The sequence below is a fragment of the Sceloporus occidentalis genome, unplaced genomic scaffold (assembly GCF_023333645.1).
Source record: "Sceloporus occidentalis isolate IW3139 unplaced genomic scaffold, rSceOcc1.0.p SCAF_2, whole genome shotgun sequence".
In the NCBI taxonomy this organism is placed as follows: Eukaryota; Metazoa; Chordata; class Lepidosauria; order Squamata; family Phrynosomatidae; genus Sceloporus; species Sceloporus occidentalis.
This window is the reverse complement of record NW_028316982.1, coordinates 198,872,478-198,892,826: the sequence shown is the minus strand read 5'-3', so window position 1 is coordinate 198,892,826 and position 20,349 is coordinate 198,872,478. Positions and strand designations below refer to the sequence as shown.

The following is a 20,349-nucleotide window of genomic DNA, read 5'->3' as shown; positions in this document are numbered from 1 at the left end:
AAGAAATTCAAGCACACACACACACAATGCAAAATAAACGTAGGTTTGCCTTAGCATCACCTTGAGAGAGCTGGAGAGAGAGGTTTGTCATGTCCTGCCTCTGAGGCTGAGAGAATGTGCCAATTATTATTATTGCATGACCTCTTAGCATCACCATGGGAGAGGTGCAGAGAGAGAGGGCAGGGAAATGTCTAACAATTTGTAAGCTGCTTTGATAGCACCACAGACTGCTGGGAACTGCAGTCTAATAAGGCTGCACACTGCAGAAATAATCCAGTTCGACAATACTTTAATGCTATGGAAACTCCTGGGATTTGTAGTATGTTGTGCCACCAGAGCTCTCTGACAAAGAAGGCTAAATGTCTCACAAAACTACAATACCCAGATATTGTTGTTGTTGTTGTTGTTTTCTTATATCCCTGGCACAGACTCTCAGCCTCAAAGGGAGGCACTGCCCCCCCCCCCAACAAGCCTTGCATGCCAGGAGAGTCCTAAAAGTCACAACACACGACAACAGCCATGTTTCCAAGAGGTCATGGGGAAAGGGAGCTCAGGGCTTGGATGGCCATAGGAGCCCTCTGGGAGGCCTTGGGCAAGTCACACTCTCTGGGTCTCAGAGGAAGACACTGGCATGTCCTCATTGCAAGAGCCCTCTAAACACTGGGTTCTTAACTCAGCTCAGAAGTTGGAATACAGTGTCTCAAAGCATGAGCAGAGTGCCTCTGAGCATGAACAGAGTGGCTGCCGCTCATTGCTCGAGCAGCTGCACTTTGCTTGATCGAGATGAATTTATCTGATGTAAACACCTTCAGAGGAAGGACTCAGTTTGCATCTGCACTGAAAAAATAATCCAGCTGGCCACTTTAACTGCCCTTGGCTCCATGTTGTGAAATGCTGGGATTTGTAGTTTGTTGTGGAACCTGACAGATGACTCAACAGGTCCTCAAAACTACAGATCCCAAGATTCCATAGCACGAAGCCATAACGGAAGTTAAAGTGGTGCCATCGAGGTGTCAAGGGTAAACGCTCGACCCTCTTTTTGTGTCTTGGGGGGGCTCTTAGCCTCTCAAAATGGTGGCACTTAGTCTTGACCCCCCCTTCCCAAAATCCTGGCTATGTCCCTGGTGGGTCACACTGTCTCAGCTTGAGGGGCATCCCATGGCAAAACTCCTCTTTATGCCAAGAAAACCCTCAGTTTGTCCCATCTTCCAGTGACATCCTGATGTTGAACAGGGGTCAGACTACATGTCCTCTAGGACATGCTACTAGAGAGGTCACTTCCTCACCACTACTCCCTTCTCCTTTTGTGTTGTGTCTTGTTAGATTGTAAGCGTGAGGGCAGGGAACCGTCCGATTAAAAAGATTGTATGTACTGCACTGTGTAAATTTGCAGTGCTTTATAAATAAAGGTTAATAATAATAATAATAATAATAATAATAATAATAATAATACATGTCCTCTAGTATGCCATGTATTCCTATGTATTACTTCATAGCAGAAGGGGGTTGGACTGGATAGTCCTTGAGGGTCCCCTCAACTCTAGCATTTCTTGTTGGGACTGTTTATTTGTTGACACTGGGCTTTTTTTGCCTTTTGTGTGTGTGCCTTCAGGTTTTTTTAAGCATAGGAATGTTCTTTCAACCTCTGCCAAACTTCCTTTTGACATGGTAATTGAGTTTGAAATGCAAAGTAATTAGCGTAATTATTCGCCTTGTCTTTTATTGTCATTCAGAGAAATCTGTGAAAAATATTTCGCTAGTTGCTGAAAGGGAGAGAAGAAATCACCCTTTGAAAGAGGGATTTGTGGAACGAATATTTTTTTTAAAAGTTCTCCTCAAGCTCTCAGTTAACGAGAAGAAAAACATGGGTTTCTCTACATACATATTTTTATATAATGATATTTCTCCTTCATTCCTGTTTGGTCTGTTCTTTCCAACTAGACTATAGCCCTCAATTACTGTATTCTAGTCATGAATCTCATCTCAGCTGGTTTCAGTAATGCTGATTGTATCATATTTACCTTCCTATATAGAGTTCAAGTTCATCTTGTTTATTTCTCATGCTCTGTGCATTAGTATAGAGAACATAAAGGCATGAGTTATTTCCTCCAGTCGCTTCATTACTGTTTTTTTCTTCCACTTATGAATTTACATCCCGCTCCCTGTTTCCCTGCATTGTTGAAGATATTGTCCCTGATATATTTTTGTACTTTAACTCCCAGAATCCCCCAGCCAGCATTACCAGTAGCCATGCAGGCTGAGAAGATCTCAAAGCTGTAATAAAAAAATGTGAGCTTTGCCAAGCAAATTCCAGTTGTGTTACTGATGTTGTTACATTCATTTCTGTTCCTTTTTTTCTAGTTCAGGAATTAAAGCAGTTTACAACAAATTAAAAAATACATTGTTAAAAATTCACAACTTACAAAAGATAAACTGAGATTAAAACCAAATTAAAACATACATCATTAAACACACACATGCACTTGTACACACACCAGCACAAAAATTAGCAAGGTCCAGCACATTGTTTAGGTGAGGTGGGCCTTATATAGTGACTCATCAAATGCCTGTCAAAACAGTAAAGTCTTTCTGTTTCAAAAAGAAAGCAGGGAGAGTACCAGCATAACCTCTCTGGGGTGAGTGTTCCAGAGCCTGGAGCAGCCAGTGAGAAGGCCCTCTCCCATGTTCCCACTAGATGTACCTGCAAGGATGGTGGAACAGAGAGAAGGGCTCCCAAACAGATCTCAATGCCAGAGCTGGTTCAAAGGGATAATATTGTCCTCCAGGTAACCTGCATCTGAGCTTTATTGGACAAAACCAGAACTTTGAATTGTGCCCAGAAATGGACCAGTAATAAGTGGAGCTGTTGCAAGAAGGGAATTATATGCTCCCTGTAGCTAGCCCCAGTTAACAATCTGGCTGCATCTCTTTGGACCAATTGAAGCTTCCAAAAGGCACATCCTTTCTATAAAGTTCATGCTGTTTTTTTCTGGATTCCTTTGTTCCTAGTTCCTCTTCCTTTTCTGAACCCCACTTGCACTTCTGGAATTTCTCTCACCATCTATGAATGGAGTCTATGCTGAACATTTTTGAGCATTATAATGCTATGGTCCTATAGCTGCTGCTCTCTTTTGTGTCTCCTTTATTGTGGATTGGGATATATATTGATCGTTCCCAGTCCATTGGCCACTGTTTTGTTTTCCATATTTGTTGACATACATTAGTTAGGTTTAGAATTTGGGGTTCATCTTCATATGGTTCTTCTCTCCATAATTAAATAATTTTTCTGTGTATAGCATCCAACTTCTTTTTCTTTCTTCTTGATCTTGTAATATGTTCTTGTCATAGAGCGGTGATCCCCAAACTGTGCCCTTTAAGAGATTTTGGACTTCAGCTCCCAGAAGCCTCAACCATGTTGGCCAATAGTCTGGGATTCTGGGAGCTGAAGTCCAAAATCCCTTAAAGGGCTTGAACTTCCCTGTGACTTCCTGGAATTTGTGGAAAAGGTCTCACAGGCCCGTTACAGACGGGCACCCTAGGATGGACTCAGTCCGTGCTAGGGTTAGAAAGGGGCGTCTCTTCCAGACGCCCCTAACCCTAGGACGGACTCAGTCCATACGAAATGGCGGCAGCTGTTCCACACAGCCGCCGCCATTTTGACGTAGCGGACACTCTGCATCCGCAGGTCGCATCCCAGATATGACGCCGTGAGTGCGCAACTAGCGCTTCGCGGCGTCACATCCAGGGCCCAGGAAGGAGCATGATTTTCGCGCTCCTTCTTTGCTGCGTCCGGGAACCATGCCGTTTGGCTGCTGCTTTTCAGCGGTCTGTAACCCGCCACTCTTCCTTTTTTGTTGTTGTTGTCTTCTATTTCGCTGCATTGATCATTATAATAGTTCTCTTTTTCCTTTCACACTAGTCATTGTGCATTCATAGTTCTGTTTTTTATCCAATCTCCCTTTTCTTTTGCCTCTCTTCTTTCCTTCTCTGCTTGGAGTGTTTTTTCTATCATCCATTGTTTCATCTCTTTCTTTTTGGCCACTGTTAATATTGTTAATACTGTTAATATCTTTCTGCATTCTTTTTAATATTCTTCCGCATTCTTCGGTCCATGGTTCTTCAGCTTTTCAGTTCTTAATAGTATAATATTATAATATAATAATAGTATATAGGGTTAAAATGTAAAAATAAAAAAAATGAATTAGGAAGCTGGTATAAAAAGTCTCTGATAATACCAGGGAGTGACAGAAAATATTCTGGGATAAACAAAACATGTACGGCTGTCCAAAATAAATTCAGAATGAACAGGAATAAAATCTGAGGCTTTCTGGTATTTTTAATCAGTGCAGATGCACCCTCTTTCAGTTAAGTCAATATGTTGCTGAGGTTAGAACAGAATTTGGAAGGAAACATCCTGAATCCCTCTCTTTGTCTCAACTAGAATACAGCCATTGAATCAATTGTATTTATCTATGTATTTAAGAACTGAATCAATGTTTCTACTCTGTTTGTGACCACTACTCTGTTTTTAGCCATTAAATAACAATTCAAACCATTCAGCTCAGTATCATCTACTTCAACTACCAAGGATTTTCTATCTTCATGGTCTCATAACCACCATCTGTGCTTGATCCTTTCCACTGGAGACACCAGAGACTGATGGTGGGACCTTTGGTATTCAAAACCCGTGCTCTACCCCAAAATTAAAACTGCTTTCCATCCTAGTGGTCACCTTATCATCTTCCTTACTTCTTCAACTAGTCTGGATTTGATTAAAACAGTTGCAACATTTCTTTCTTAATAACGTTTTTAACGGCATTTCTCTCCTATAATATTTATATTTACATGTATATACAGTGCATTATCACAGGCTGATGTGGCTAGATGTCAGTCAGTACACAGTAGTTGTTTTTTTTTACTCTAGCTGCCACAGGAAGAAATGGTAATAAGAATGTATCATCAGATAAAGTCTAACTGATATAAATATCATAGAGATTTCTTCATATAACGCAGGTCGTCTTAATTTTCTCTTAGCTGATTACACATTTTAGACAATTACCATCAAGAAATGCCCCTACCTGGCAGGAGTCAATGCCTCCCTTTAAATAACCTGCACAGAGCATTGATGAAGCTACAATTCCTCCGTAGACCTCTCTGTGGTTGCACACTTTGTTTGAAATCAAAGGAACCCCAGCATAATTCATGGTCTCAGACGTGTCCCCTGTTTTCAGAACAGAAGAACAGATTTTCTACTTCACTGGCAACAAATGGTACAACGTCTTAAACAGCTATTAACTATGGTTAAAAACTGCATCTTAAGGAAGTTTCCTGTAACCTATTATATTCTTATAATTACTGCTACACAACCAGTGATGTATTTAATAGAGATGGTTGAATCGTTTGTTTCATCTTATGCTTTTTAATGTTTTTTATGAAGAAGAAGTTCACAGTTCTCATCAGTCTGTCTTCAGAAAATATTTAAATGCATAAAATGTTAATTAGGCTTAAGTCTAATTGAAATCAATGGGGCCATATTTATTTTGAGACTTCCCACTACCACCCTCAATTTGAGGGGTGTGCTCTTATATGAAGAAATGGCATCAAACAGCAGTTTAATTTCTGTTTTCTGGTCAATCTGGAAATTTTCCATAAAAGTTTTTTTTAATGTGAAGTTGTTCATATACAGCAAATCTACAGGTACTGTAGCTGAGACAATATTAGTTTCACATGGTAAAATACCTCCTTCTTCTGTAGTTCCCCATCCTGATATCCAACACATTTTCCCTTCTGGAAAATGTTCTCCAAAATTAGGAAGACAAATTGGCTCTATAAGACCTGTGTTAAAAGACAAAAACCTCTGCTCTTCAGATTAGCAGTTTTATCATTTATAATTCATATGAAGGAAAACTTAATTTTTGCATATATTTATTATACAAATACAGATTTCCTTCAAAGAACACTTCCTCCCAGGCAGCTTAAAGATGGTACCCAAGTTTCCTCCCCATTGGGCCAAACTAACTTGACTTCAGCAGCAGAACTGTATGACATTCCTTCACTCATATCATCTATATTGTAATTTAACTTGTGGCAGTGAAGTTTCTGACATTAATTGCCTGAGCAGGTTGTGACAGCTCAGAATATTCAGCTGCACATGAGTTTACATTCTAGCTTCTTTGAAGGAAGGAAAGGGCATCAGTTTGACTTGGGATAGAATTCCACACAGGGACAAATTGAAGAGCAGAAAAAAATTCCGGAAATTAGAGAAACTATATGAAAAAAGAAAGGTGATTAGAAGAATGGTGCAAGATGAGTGATGAACTAATACAGAGAAATCTGAAAGTAGAGTAAGACCCCATTCACACTCGCATTTTTGTAGCACGGAGATTTGATTGGATCCGATGTGGCAATTCTGAACCAAAGATCATACTATGGCGGGGTACATACCGCCACTTTGCGGCGCTCTGCCGCCGCCGCCAGTAGGTCCGCGGGGGAGCCGGAGCCTTCACACGGCCCGACTCCCGCGCGGACCGAAAAAGAAGCTCCAAAATGGAGCTTCTTTTTTCGTCGCGTTTGCGACGTAGCGAGGCGCCAGGGGCGCGCTCGCTACGTCACAAGCGGCGCGACGCGTACGGACGCTCAGCGTCCGATACGCAAAGATGGCGGCGCCCATGTGGAAGGGGCGCCGCCATCTTGTACGTATAGGATACGTACTAGGGTTAGGGGGGTGCGGAAGCACCGCCCCTTCCTAACCCTAGTACGTATAGAAGACGTACTAAATGGCGGTATGTATCCCGCCTATGTTTATCCTGATCAAATCTGTCTGGCACAATTTAACCCTATTGAAGTTCACAGTGACTGAAGCACCAATCCAAAATGGATCTTCCATATCGATTGCATTCAGTCATTTGGGGGGGGGGGGAGGGTGGTTGTTCTGTTAATCAAATGATGCGCACCTGTCACAACACTTCTGTTGTCACAGGACTTTATTACATAGGGAAAATTAGGGGTTTAAAGAATTATTATCTCAGAAAAATGACATCCCGTGAATTAGGTAATAAAGAGAAAGTGATCCTTCCCCCCCCCCCCCCCCCTTTGCTTCCCAGCCTTTATTTGTGAGTAGAGACAGTATGCTGAGGGGAAACAGAGGGAGGGATCTTTCCAAGCCAGTGTGGTGCAAAGGTTTGAATGTTGGACTGAATCTGGAGACTAGTGTTTGAATCCGAGATCAGCCATATAAACCTAGTTGATGACCTTAGGCTTGTCACACTCTGTCAGCCTCAGAGGATGACAACGGCAAACCCCCTCTGAAGAAACATGACTAGAAAACCCTGTGATAGGTTATCCTTAGGGTTGCTATAAGTCAGATATAAAACAATGTGAAGGTACACAACAAGAGACAACAACAATTTCTCCCTCTCTCCTTTTCCTTTCCCAAATGCCAATTCTCCTTCTCTGTTTTCTCCCCGGTGCAGTTTTCCTTTACAAAAGTAAGCAAAAAGTTTTCCCACTTCTTCTTTGTCCCTGCCGGAAGGAAGGATGGAAAGACAGACTAGCTGCTGAAAAGGAGATGAGGCACCACAAAATGTAGGACATTCAAGAAAAATGGAGGGCATGGCAAAACGATTGCAATGGTGTGACCCTCAGAGGATCCCTTCCCAAGAAAACCTGGGATAGGTTAGCCTTAGGGTGATTTTCCCCCGTTAGCCTCGGAGGGTGGTGATGGCAACCTCCTAACACCCACCCCCACTAATAGAATTTTCCCCCTTGCACTTTTGTCATTTTTGGAAAAACTGGGTTAAGGGGGATTTGCCCTGGGCCCCCCTTGAATTTGGGTCAGAAAAAACCAGCGCAAGTGTGAATGACCCCCTTTTAAACCGGTTTATAACATAATGTAAATGACCCCTAAGGCCCCATTCCCACTCGCTCATTTGCCCTGGATAGAACTGGGCAGATCCGGTGGCCCCCATATCGAATCTACTCGGAAAGAAGTGCCCACTACCCTTTACCTCGATCAGGGGAGTGTGCCCCTCTGAAGTTCACATTTACAGTACCGCTTTAAAATGGAGCCTCCTTTGTTGTCAATCAAATTCACTTCCTCTTTCGTCAAAGGTGACATATCCTACAGCTATTGGCCAACCGAATGGGTGCTTCCCCCCGCCTTTTTAAAAAAAAAAACTGGTGGCAGTGTGTGCATATTCTGTCAACTTGTCAAATTTAAAAACGCCCAGTTGTATGTATTTGGGTCATTACAGATTATGGCAACCTTAAAATGATCCCATCCTGCGGTTTTCTTGGCAAGTTTGGTTCTGAGGAGATTTGCCATTGCCTTTCCCCTGAGGCTGAGAGAGTGTGACTCCCCCAAAGTCATGGGTTTCCACAGCTTTCCCCCTGAATGCCAGCCTCTAGCCTCCCCTTCACTTCCAGCCCAGGATTTCCTCCTTTTTGGAACCTCTTCCCTTCCCTTCAAGCCCAATGCCACCTCTGAAGCCCTTGCCTCCCCCCCATGCCATCCTCTTCCCATCACAATAACAATAATAATAATACCTAACCTCAGAATGCCATCTCTGCATCCTCTTTGCTTTCTCTCCGATTGCCATCCCAGAATGACTTACATACACATATACATATATAGCAAAAGCATCCACACATAATTTGCCAAATTTAAAAGGAAACACATTCACATATTCTGTCTCACACACACACACACACACACACACACACAAATAATTTTTTAAAAAGGCCACTTGCAAAGTGAAGTGCCGTGCCGGCAGCAAGCAAACAAAAGGGAAATGTAGCACAAGCAGACATATATGTATCAACCTGTAGAAAAAGCATTCACACATTCTGTCACAATACAGTGGTGCCTCGGGATACGAAATGATCGCGTTACGAAATTTCCGGGATACGAAAAAGTTGGATTGGAAAAAACTGTTCCGGGTTACGAAATATTTTTCGGGTTACGAAATTCATTTCGGCGCGAAATTCAAATGCAAAGTGCAGCTATAGGCTTTCCAGTGCTAACGGAAAGCCTTTTCGGGTTACGAAATTTTAGAGTTACGAAAGGAATGGCGGAACGAATTAATTTCGTAACCCGAGGCACCACTGTAATAATAATAATACTTCACCTCTGAATGCCATCTCTGCATCTTTTGCTTTCCCTCTGATTGTCACCCCATGCCATTACATAGACATATGTAGGCAAAGCATTCACACATTGTATCAATTTGCCAAATTGAAAGGTAATTTGTAACATTCGCATTGTAACATTCGCATATTACACACACAAAAATAATTTTTAAAAAGCCACTTGCAAAGTGAAGTGCTGTGCCGGCAGCAAGCAAACGAAAGTAAAATGTAACACAAGCACACACATTCTCTCAATATGTATCAGCCTGTAGAAAAAGCATGTGCATAATCTGTCAAGAATAAAAATACAAAAAAAGAGGAAGAGAGAAAGCTGCCTGCAAGAGGGAGGCATGTTCCTCCCTCTGCCCTCCCTCTGACCTAACTCCCTTCCCTGAACTTGACTCAAACATGACCAGGGCCAAGTTCACATTTTCTGGCACCTGTTTTTTTCTCAAAAGATAGAGGAAAAACTCCGCTTTCAAAAGACCCGTGCCAAGGCGGATTTGCCCCTGAATGGGTGTGCAAAGCTCAAATTTGAGTGTAAAAGAACCGGTGCCAATATGAACTTCCCGCTTTTAATCCATTTTCTGAACCGGGGTAAAAGGTAGTCTGAATGGCCCCTAAGTTGACATGAGAACTATGTGTGAGGACAAAGGCAGAGGGAACTAAGTGTGCAAGATTGCTAGCAGAGGGCTTTTTGAAGAAAACTTAACAAAGTCAGGATGGACTGTGTTTATATAATTGTAACAGATTGCTCAAGTTGGTCAAGAGAGGTTGGTCAAGCAGCACTGACCAAAAAAGAACAAAATTAGCAGTGATATTAAAAGGATGATTTTAGGGGAACTATGAATGGTGGAACGCCAGAGAGAAAAGAAACCTTAAGCTATCCCAGGGAAGAAGTAAGCAGACAACGAGGGTCTCCTTTCCTTTTCCTTTTATATAAAATTATAAGTCAGCATTTAAGTCCATGTCTCATGAGGGACATAAAAACTGTTTTGAAAACTAAATATGGTTCATGAGCAACCAACTGGGCCATCTTTCATTTAGAAAATAAGTCTTCACTGTCCATATCAGAATCTTTAACCCCCAATTGCCCCTATTTCCATTCATATAGATGGCAGGTTGACTTCAGGATCAGCATCTAGAGCCTTAGATGACAGACCAATGATTCTGCTGGCAAGATGAGCCCCTTTCCTGACCCCCCCCCCCCCGGCAAAGAAAACCCCAAATATGCACATTTTGGAGTCCTACAAACATGACAGACCTAGAGAAAGAGAGTTGCTGTGTGGGCTTGTTCACATTGACAGTTCATGAGCCTTTTCTGTAGTTCACTGCAGGGATGGTTTTGGTTGAGATACATCATAGATTTTAGATCTTTAATTATTAACAACAGCAACATTTATTCCAAGTTAAAATATAGAACAAAAAGAAATAAGAAAGAAATGATGGGAGATTCAAAATTACCATTTAGTGCAAGTGGATTGGCCAGCTTAATCAGTGCTATATCATTCTTCATTGTTTTAGGCCTATAATTTTTATGGTATATTATTTTATCCACTAAGTATGGATTAATGGGTTTTTCTTCCAGTATTACAAAACCCACATGTACACTCCAAGCTCTAGGAAACGACAAACTGAAACAAAGATATTATAAAGAAAAGTTAGTAGTTGTTCAACATTTTAAATTATCTGTCAGACTTTTAATTAAATAAATTAAGTCCCCACAATGATCAACTTCTTTTAAAAAATTAGTTCAAATTCATTTCAGTTAATTTTTAACAATCTACATTCATTCAAAAATTGGCAACTGTGTGTTCCAGAGGCAACGGATTTAACTTAACAGTGCCTATGGCTGCATCTACACTGCAGAATTAATGCAGTTTGACACCACTTTAACTGCCATGGCTTAGTGCTATGGAATTCTGCAATTTGTAGTTTTGTGAGCTATTTCACCTTCTCTGTGAATGAGCTCTGGTGCCACAACAAACTACAAATCCCAGGATTCCATAGGATGGAGCCATGATAGTTACAGTTAAAGTGGTTTCAAACTGCATTGATTTGGCAGTGTGGCAGCAGCCTTTGTCACATGACCATAGAGACTTAAGGACTCAGTCAAGGGTGTCCTTGAGGATGTGATGAACATTTAGGGATGTCTTTAGGACCTATGATATAGGGAACAGAAATAGGATAAAAGAAAAGGAAAAGGCAGAGATGGCTTAATAAAGTTCTCCTTTATCTTCCTTCCCTTTTATCTCTTTGCTGCCAGTACCACATTATCATTCATTTCTGGTTTTGATTTAGGCCACACCTTGGTCTAAAAGAGATGGGGTTAAAAGAAAAATTGCTTCCCACAGGCACTATAGAGTGATGAGGGGCTTTGCTGGTAGAAGAATTTGAGGGTAGAAGCTTCGGAAGCCATGCTTGAGCCCCTTAATTTTTGCCCACTATAATTATTGTAGTCTTTGTAGGCTTGGACTATATTCTATTATAGCAACAATATCCTAAACGAACTGGGTGCACTCTGAGCCAAAGCCATTCGAGCTGATGTAACCAGATTTGAAAAACATTGCAAATGAGATTGGATACGTACTCATAGACACAGTGAGCTGCTGTGACTATCCACCAGGGGGTGATGACAGATCCCCCGCACAAATGATATCCTTGAAATTGAAGGCTGGCTTGCCATGGCCACTGCTGGGGCAATGATGCATTTCCACCAACTATGCGTGGTGAATAGCCAGATCTAGTGCCGCATGCTGTTGGAACAGGAACATAAAATGACTGAAATAGGGCTGTCGTTATAAATGAAATCTTATCTATGAGAGAAATATGTGTCTTTAAATGTAATATCTAAGTCATAAAGACATAACTATGTCAATGGGTTGACTAAACTCATAGAAAACACCTGGATAACCTGTGGATAACCTGTATGCTTCCCCACAAGTTAACCCATCTGCTAGTTCCAGTCTTCTCATTCCTAACTTTTCACAGAAAGAATGTCTTTGTGAGAACTGCAATAAGCAATTAACAAATTGGTTGGTTTTGCTTTATCCCACACTCAGATTTATTTTAATCTCAAGATTTTTACATTCCCAGATTTGAAGATATTTTTTATTTTTCCTAAATTATTTCAAAACCAAACTAAAATGAATTCTTCACCCATCTGATCTGGCCAAATTCAATAGAAACAGGATGCAAGTACGATGTTGCACCTACCTGCCAGATGGTAGGTATATTAAAGATGAAGAGTGTGTCGGGGGGGAAGTAGACACCCTAGTTCTACACTAATGTAGTTGAATAGATAGTAATTCAAATCTAGGTAAGACTCAGAGCTCTGGACTTGAATACACAAATCTGTCATTCTAGAGTTTCCCAACTTCTGTGGCATCCCCTGGAAAGCCCAGGGGGTGCACCCCCTCCCAGGATAGCAATGTCTACCGAGAATAGAATGTGATAGCCTCGCTGGCAAACCACGAGGTCATGACTCACCTTCTGGTTGACAATGCTTTATCCATAATTGGATAAGCCCATGTTGATTCGGCTGAGACAGTGTACACATCCTGTTCCCTTTGCTAATTAGGATTTTCCTGAGTACACATTGGTCCCTGATTCCGCAAATTGCCTTCTGATGTACTATGGGATAATGTAAACCTAATGTAACCCTGATGTGAATAAAAGGAGCTGGCCAAGACCTGGCCAGCTAAGAAGCTTTGCACCCCCATTCCCGTCTCTGCGTCTCTCTGCCGCGACAAACTTCTGATATTTTTTTAACTCTTAAATTCTTTCTCGTACATTTATGAAGAATTTTGTGAATTTTGGTAGATTCTGTTCAGAGACAAATGGAAATAAAACTCTAACCAGTTTCTTGCCATAGGATGGAAATGACTTGAAGGCATGCATACAACAACAACTGCTGCTGCTGCCCCCCCCCCCTAAAAAATCTCAGGGGTTATTCAGATGTAGGGATTTTTTTTAGCACTCCGGTTTTGTTTTTCACACTATGGAACTGCACCTATGTGCATCTCTGCAAGTCCGGTTGCTCACACATACCAGCGCTCAAATAAAGATAAAGTCAATGATGTGGATGTATTCAAAGCACGTTAAAGGCATGCAGAGTTTTATCACAATTTATCCCGGGTCTATTTGCATCAGTTATTCACACAGCCCATGATGTGAATCTTTTAGAAAAACTTAGAAAAATACCTGAGACCAATTACCCCGGGTTAAGTGGTATTTTTGGCAGCCCTGCCCCAACTTAATCAGATGCATTCGAAATGCATGTGAACAACAAAGATTTAACCCAGATGATAAAACTGGAGTTAGATTCTGATTCCTAAAACACTTACCCAAACATTTTACAACAACCACATTGCCTGAGGCGCACTCTTCTCTAAAATAAAAGAAAAAAGCAATACATTTTAAAGTATATTTCTTCTACATTTTCGTCTCATTCATCAGGTATCTGGAAGCTAAACTGGTTTTAGTAGGTATGTTTGAACAAGACATTATTACTCCAATCTTAAAAGCTTTGCTAGCATAACCTTCATTTGTATCAACAGAGGAGCTAATTTTGAACATATGTGCATATTTGTTTATTAATTTCTTTAGTATCCCCTCTTGAGAACTAAGCCTCAAAGCAGCTTTCAAAGTTAAAATAACTAGAAATTAAAAAACAAAACAAAAAAGGAGATAAAAACATACAAAATATTATTGTTCAGATTAAATTAAACTGTCCATAAAATTAAAAACAATTTAAAATATATCAGTTAAAATGGGAAAAGAAATAAAAGTAGTACAACACATTTTAAAAAGCCCTTTCTTTTAAAACATTCAATTGCTGGATTTATTTATTCATTTAGTCAGTTAGTTATCTAATTTTTTTCCTGCCAGTGGAAAGATAACAAGAAAAGGGCAGTCTCTCCTCCCTAAGAAGAGAGTTCCAGAGTGTTCGTAAAGCCACAAAAATGGATCTCTCTCCTGTTCCCACCAGACAGGTCTTTGAGGGTGGCAGAAAGAAGATCTCAAAGTCAAAGTAGGTTTCTGTGGGACAGTATTGTTCTTTAGACACTCTCGACCTGACCTGAGACATGTAGACTTTATAAGCCATAAAGAGCAATTTGATTTGTTCCCAGAAATACGAGGCAAAAGTCTCTTGACAATGGGCATACCTACACAACCCAATTCCTCCTCTCTCACTGTGACCTATGTACATGACACAGAGCTAAATATCTGATTCCAGTGCAGTCTAGTCATGAGAGAAAGCCAGTTCTGCACCAAATCCACCCTTTCTCTGTCTAAATTGGATTTTAAAAGCTTACCTTTTGCTCCACATTTTGCAGGACTATCCGATATATCTATGCATTAAATTATTTTAATTGATTTTGATACTAGTTTAGCAAATAAACTCTATTAATTTTTTTGTTATCAAATTACATATTTATATTATTTGTATTAATAAATACATTGAACTGTCAAGGGACTTTTGCCTCATCCTGTATAAAGGTACGCAGTGGAGCTGCTGTAACAAGAGAGTCACCTCATCCCAGTAACCAGCCCCACATAGAATGCCCACCTTGACTGCCAAACAAAATATTATGTAGAAGATCACTGGTCAGATCAGGCAACTCCAGGAATGGATACTACCTGGAACAGTGTATTACCTTGAATGATGCAAATGCATCTCAGACACCCCAGAAGCCTGACAACAGCATCTGGACTGAATCTAGAGGTCTGGCTTTTAACAGGACAGAACCACTTCTGTTTTATCTAGATTAGGGCGCGTTACAGACCACCCAAAAAGGGCAGTCTGCCAGCGCCTCCGTTTCCGCCATCGTGAAGCCTCAGCCTCCAGAGGCTTTTTGCACTGCGGAAATGACACCGCAAGGCGCCAGTGGCACACTCGCGGCATCATTTCCATGGCGTGACGTGCGGACCCTAAGCGTCCACTACATCAAGATGGGTGGCACCCATGTAGAATGGGCACCGCCATTTTGTACACGTTCAGTGCGTACTAGGGTTAGGAACGTCCGGAAAGGATGCTCCTTTCTAACCCTAGTACGTGTCGCGCACGTACTTCCCGCCCGTGCGGAATGGGCCATAGATTCAGTTAATAATGTGTATTCAATATTAGTCATCCCTTCCCAGGATTTTGAGGATGCCTGCAGATCACAGTGCAATTCATTCCTCTGTTCTACCGTCCATTCTGTTTCTTTTCCATTCTTTACTAGGTCTTAGACAAAAACAGTTCAGAGAATGTCTAAATATGCCTAACTATCATCTCCAGTAGAAAGACTGTCTTTATTGGGGATGATCAAATCTGTCAGTTTCACTTTCTCCCACACCTGATTTTTTTTTAAAAAAATCTCAAATTCTTTTGGACAAATACATGAAGAACTGTCAGACTTTTAGTAAGTTCTTTTCAAAAACAAACAGAAAAAAATGTCAACCCATGTGTATTGGACAAATGAAATAGGTTCAACTGATCCCAGAGTGGAGCTGAGAACAGTATATCTCCATGTGTGTAGTAGTCAAAGGAGTGGAATCTCTTAGAAAGAAGAGGAAATTCATCACTACCACCAAAGGAATTCAAACCCAGCCTTTGAAATGTGAGGTCTCAAAATCCTCTGCTTGGATGAATGAATTGTCTGCTTCCCTTCCTCTTGCTTTCAAAAATGACCTTCTGTCAAATTTGGAAGAAATATCTAGGTTTTGAAAACTTCTTATTATAAAGCAGTGAAACAATCTTCTTACTCATCCCTAGACTGAACTTCTAGCATCCCTGCTCTTCTTGATGGACTTCAGAACATAGGTCATCTGTCTGGATGATCCTAGGTAGGAGTAAGGCTGCTTTATTCACCTATAAGAGCTGCTCAAAGGTCTGCCACTGGGAATACTCAGCACTTTGGGGAACACTCAGCACTGCTTGTACCCCACTGAGGCCTAATAGTAAAGAAAATTAAGGAGGTGATCAGTGATGCCCTTATTGTAGTGATGTTTTATTTAGGATGTGATGGGGAGGCAACTGAATTGAATACATTTTTTCCCCAGTGACTTTTTTAAGGTATCCTGAATCAATTTTCTAATGCACATTATTGCTTTTGCCAATGTAGAAATGGAAAGGCAGTGACTCAGGATACAGACTGTCCTATACAATAGCATCAAATGAAGCTGGTATCTCTCTCTCTCTCTCTCTTTCTCTCTCTCTCTCTCTCTCTCTCTCTCTCCAGTTTTTGGGGACTATGAGAGTGCATTTTATTCCATTACTTAACCCATTTAGGTTTTCTGACTGGTATGTTTGTGTTGCTGTTTTTCTGTAGTGAAACATCTGAAACACATACCGCAGGTAGGTAGCATTCTGGGGTGAGGTCAGCTGCTCCGCTGATAACCAGTGATTTGCTGTAACAAAATATTTCTGAAATTCATCTTCAATTGTAGCTAGTGGGAACTCAGTTGAATTCACAAAACTGCAAATGATAAGAATTACCAAGCAAATTCCACTGCATTCTCAACTTTCATTCTATCCATCACATTAATATTCTACCTGGTGGGTGAGTGTTAGATGGAATACTATAGAGCACTTATACAATTTTATAAACATGATTAAGGAGAACCAGTGTTGACACATCAAAAAGCGAAACATGGGCTGAATCTGCCACTGCAGAAATGATGCTATTGGATATCACTGCTATGGCTCAAAGCTATGGCATTCTGGGATTTGTAGTTTTGTGAGCTATTTAGGCTTCTCTGTTGGAGAGTTCTAGTGTTGAAACAAACTGCAAATCCCAAGATTCCATTGCATTGAGCCATAGCAGTTAAAGCAGTATCAAACTGCATTGTTTTTGTAGTGCAGTTTCAGCCATACTCTAAAAGTCCTCACTATAACTACAACAAAGGTGTTAATGGCTTTTGTATGCAGATTCCTTTGTTAGGCAGACTGCTGCTTTAGGAATATTTATTTGCTATTCCTTCAGTTGAGGGGAAATGGTTAGGAGACTGCTGGGAAACCATTTCAATTTCTGAATGAGTCTGATACACATCAGAGCTCCCAACCACTATCCGCTTCTCACCAAATTAACAGGATGAGTATGAATGGTGTGTCGTATGGGATGAATGTAGCCTATGGGGTTTTTCTGTAGCCCCATTCACCCCATTGCCTTTTTAGGTTGTTGCCTCAAAATGCCTCAAAAAGGAGATTTGAAAAATTGGAAGTTACTGGACTATAACTTCTAGTTTGGGGGGAAAATTAGAGGTGACACACGTATTGGGGATCTCAAAATGGGTTAGGAATGATCCACAGATTCTCCATAGCTGCTTACCCCTAAGCAAATGTGTTGGGTTGACACTTGAGAGATTCAGGTTCTAATGCCCACAGAGTCAAGAAACTCACTGGATGACTTGGGGGCAGTCTCATTCTCACTTCATAGGTAAGTGATGATACAAAGTTGGGAAAAAGAGAATTGGGAGGAGCAGAACTCCTTCAACGCATTGTATAAAAGGCTGGATATAAATGTAAACCAGTGTTGTGTAGTGGTTTGAATGTTCAACTATGATTCCGGAGCCCAGATTTTGAGTCCTGGCTCAGCCACATAAACCCACTGGGTGACCTTGGGTAAATCACACTCTCTCAGCCTTAGAGGAAGGCAATGGCAAGCCCCCTCTGAAGAAACATGCCATGAAAATCCTATGATAAGGTTGTCCTAGGGCTGCCATAGGTCAGAAACAACTTGAAAGCACACAGTAGCAACAACAAATAAAGCAAACAGATGTTTCCAGTGCTATAGCTTTAAAAACAATAGCAGCAAAAATTTGTCATGCTGTTGGCATACTTTCAGTAATAAGATTATATCTGCAGGGATTTTACTGACTGTCAGTTCATTCTTGTCGATACATAAAATATTTAAGATGTAGCATTTCAAGCAAACAGAGGTGAAAACTCAGTTGTTCCTGTATTTCAGGAAGTCAAATGTAATGAGAGGGACTTTCCTTGAAAGGAACATTTATTACACAAAACTCTTTCTTTTAAACATCTGAAGTTTTTAGATTTCCATTGCCATTTCATGGTATTTCTAAGTAGTACCTTGAGAAACCTAAGTATTTACATGTAACACTCCCATAGATTTCCTTCCAGTCATCTGAACACATAGTCCTCCAGGTTCCAAAGCTGAACACCTGCAACACACCCTTCTTGCCACTTAATCTGACTATAAAACACAAAGAGAGAGAGAAAGTCAGCAAATAAACAGTATCATCTACTCAGCACTTACTGCCACTCACTAAGAATCAAAAGAAAGCATTCCAGCCTTCCATAATAGGAAAAACAGCACACAAAAATGGGAATACAAATCACTGTGTCATGGGGAAAAGGTTGTGCCTGTCTGGGGGACTCCAGAAGACCAGCCCAAGGCCAGAGGTTCCCTACTCTGGATACTGTGACAGAACCACATTGTTTCAACTACTATATCCCTCGTCATTTGTTGTATTTGGGCATTTTTTCAACTTAAATATCAGCACTCAGCTTAGAAGGGAAGAAGCATGCATTCTGGAAGGCAGCATGGTATAATGGTTTGGTGTTGGATTAGGACTCCAGGAGAACAGGGTTCAAACCTCTAATCAGCTGTGGAAACCCACTGGGGGACTGTGGGCAAGTCACATTTTCTTAGATTAAAAGGAAGGCAATGGCAAACGTCCTCTGGATAAATTTTGTTAACAAAACACAAGGACAGAGTTGTCAAGTCATAATTGACTTGAAGGCACTTAACAAAACATGTATTGTCCAGAATAAAGCCAAAGTTACCACATCTGTATTCATCCTCTCCATCTCTGCAGTTGAAAACACCATCACACCTTGCTGTTTGATCAATACATTTAAAGGACGACCTGCACCGAAATCTTCCACTGCAGTTGAAGTAAGCTGGAAGAATGAAAGAAACCAGCAGAACTTGGGTTTGTATTCTTAATGTCCCCAAATGTTCAAGTGATTATGAAATAGAAAAAGCAGGATAACGTATGTTTCCAACATTTCCCTGGAGAGGAATTAATTCTTTTGCAAAAGAATCTGGATTCTTTTGCGTGCGCGCACACACACACACACACACACACTCATCCCTCCATATTTGCGCCTTTGATATATGTGGATTTGATTATTCACAGATTTGATTAATATGTTCTCTCTAGGAATATCTAGGTCCACCGGTGCAATTCTATGGTCAACATTAACTAAAAGTTGCACTGAAAGACCTAGAGATTCCTAAAGAGAATACTCTACTAGGCATTTGTAGCTCCTCCAGTGCAGTTCTATGACCAATGTCTGTTGGACATTGACTACAGAGTTGCACTGGCGGACCTATAGAGGTGTCCTCTCAGGTAAAAACATGGTGTTTTTATTATTTGTGGTTTTTGCATATTCACGGGGGTCTTGTCCCCCAAACTAGTGAATATGGAGGGACAAGTGTATATCATTTTTTTCTGATCGATGACACTTCCTTACCAAAGGTTTACAATTGTGACAAAGCCTAGTCTTCTTCCACCTGTGATGGAACCCTGTGAGACACTCTGCTCTGTAGGTCTCATGGGGCTTTGTGATGTGGAGGACACTCTAGAAACTTCCTGAATCATAGAGCAATTGCAACTGCCACTGAATTTCAACACCAGTACTGTAAACTGTGGTTCCAATCTGACTCAAACACACACATCACTTGGTATTGGTTTAAGGAAAATCAGTCATGCACTGCAGAGAACATGCTGGCCTTTTGTCAGTCAATCACTTACTCATTCACTCAAGTTTGCTAAGGGATCTTGTAGCGCCTTTGAAACGGTGCAAAAGACATTGTGGCATAAGCTTTTGTAGACTTGGTCTAATTCCTCAGACCAAGTTTATGAAAGCTTATGCTACAACATCTTTCCACACAGTTGGTCTTAAATGACCCGTATTCCAATCTAACATGGCTATGTCTCTGAATTCATTCATTCAAAATCTTTTAAACGACCTTCTTGAAATATGACAAACAGCAATTTTGCTTAAAACATTTTCAAACCTATGCATAAGTTCCATAATCAAAATCCTTCCATACTACAAAGGTTATGTGAATGTAAAGATTTTGTTCATTCTCCTCTCCTACATCCCAAAGAAATTTACTGTTTTATAATATACTAATGATTTTTTTTCCTTCTATAATTTTTCTTCCCCCCTACTATTACGCTACCTGTTACCTACATTGGTACCTA

General features: G+C 40.7%; 1 protein-coding gene across 1 annotated transcript in view; it reads right to left on the bottom strand.

The window, feature by feature from the left end:
- The window catches only part of TMPRSS3 (transmembrane serine protease 3), a 29,284-nt gene that overhangs the window by 3,389 nt on the left and 5,546 nt on the right, over positions 1-20,349 (bottom strand). The window contains exons 4-11 of the mRNA XM_089508096.1: positions 18,920-19,036; positions 18,203-18,326; positions 16,464-16,589; positions 13,473-13,516; positions 11,717-11,882; positions 10,591-10,760; positions 5,740-5,835; positions 5,079-5,221 (exon numbers count right to left, since the gene is read on the bottom strand). Of these exons, the coding sequence (XP_089364222.1) occupies positions 5,079-5,221; positions 5,740-5,835; positions 10,591-10,760; positions 11,717-11,882; positions 13,473-13,516; positions 16,464-16,589; positions 18,203-18,326; positions 18,920-19,036 (986 nt within the window). The remainder of the gene's footprint in view (positions 1-5,078; positions 5,222-5,739; positions 5,836-10,590; positions 10,761-11,716; positions 11,883-13,472; positions 13,517-16,463; positions 16,590-18,202; positions 18,327-18,919; positions 19,037-20,349) is intronic.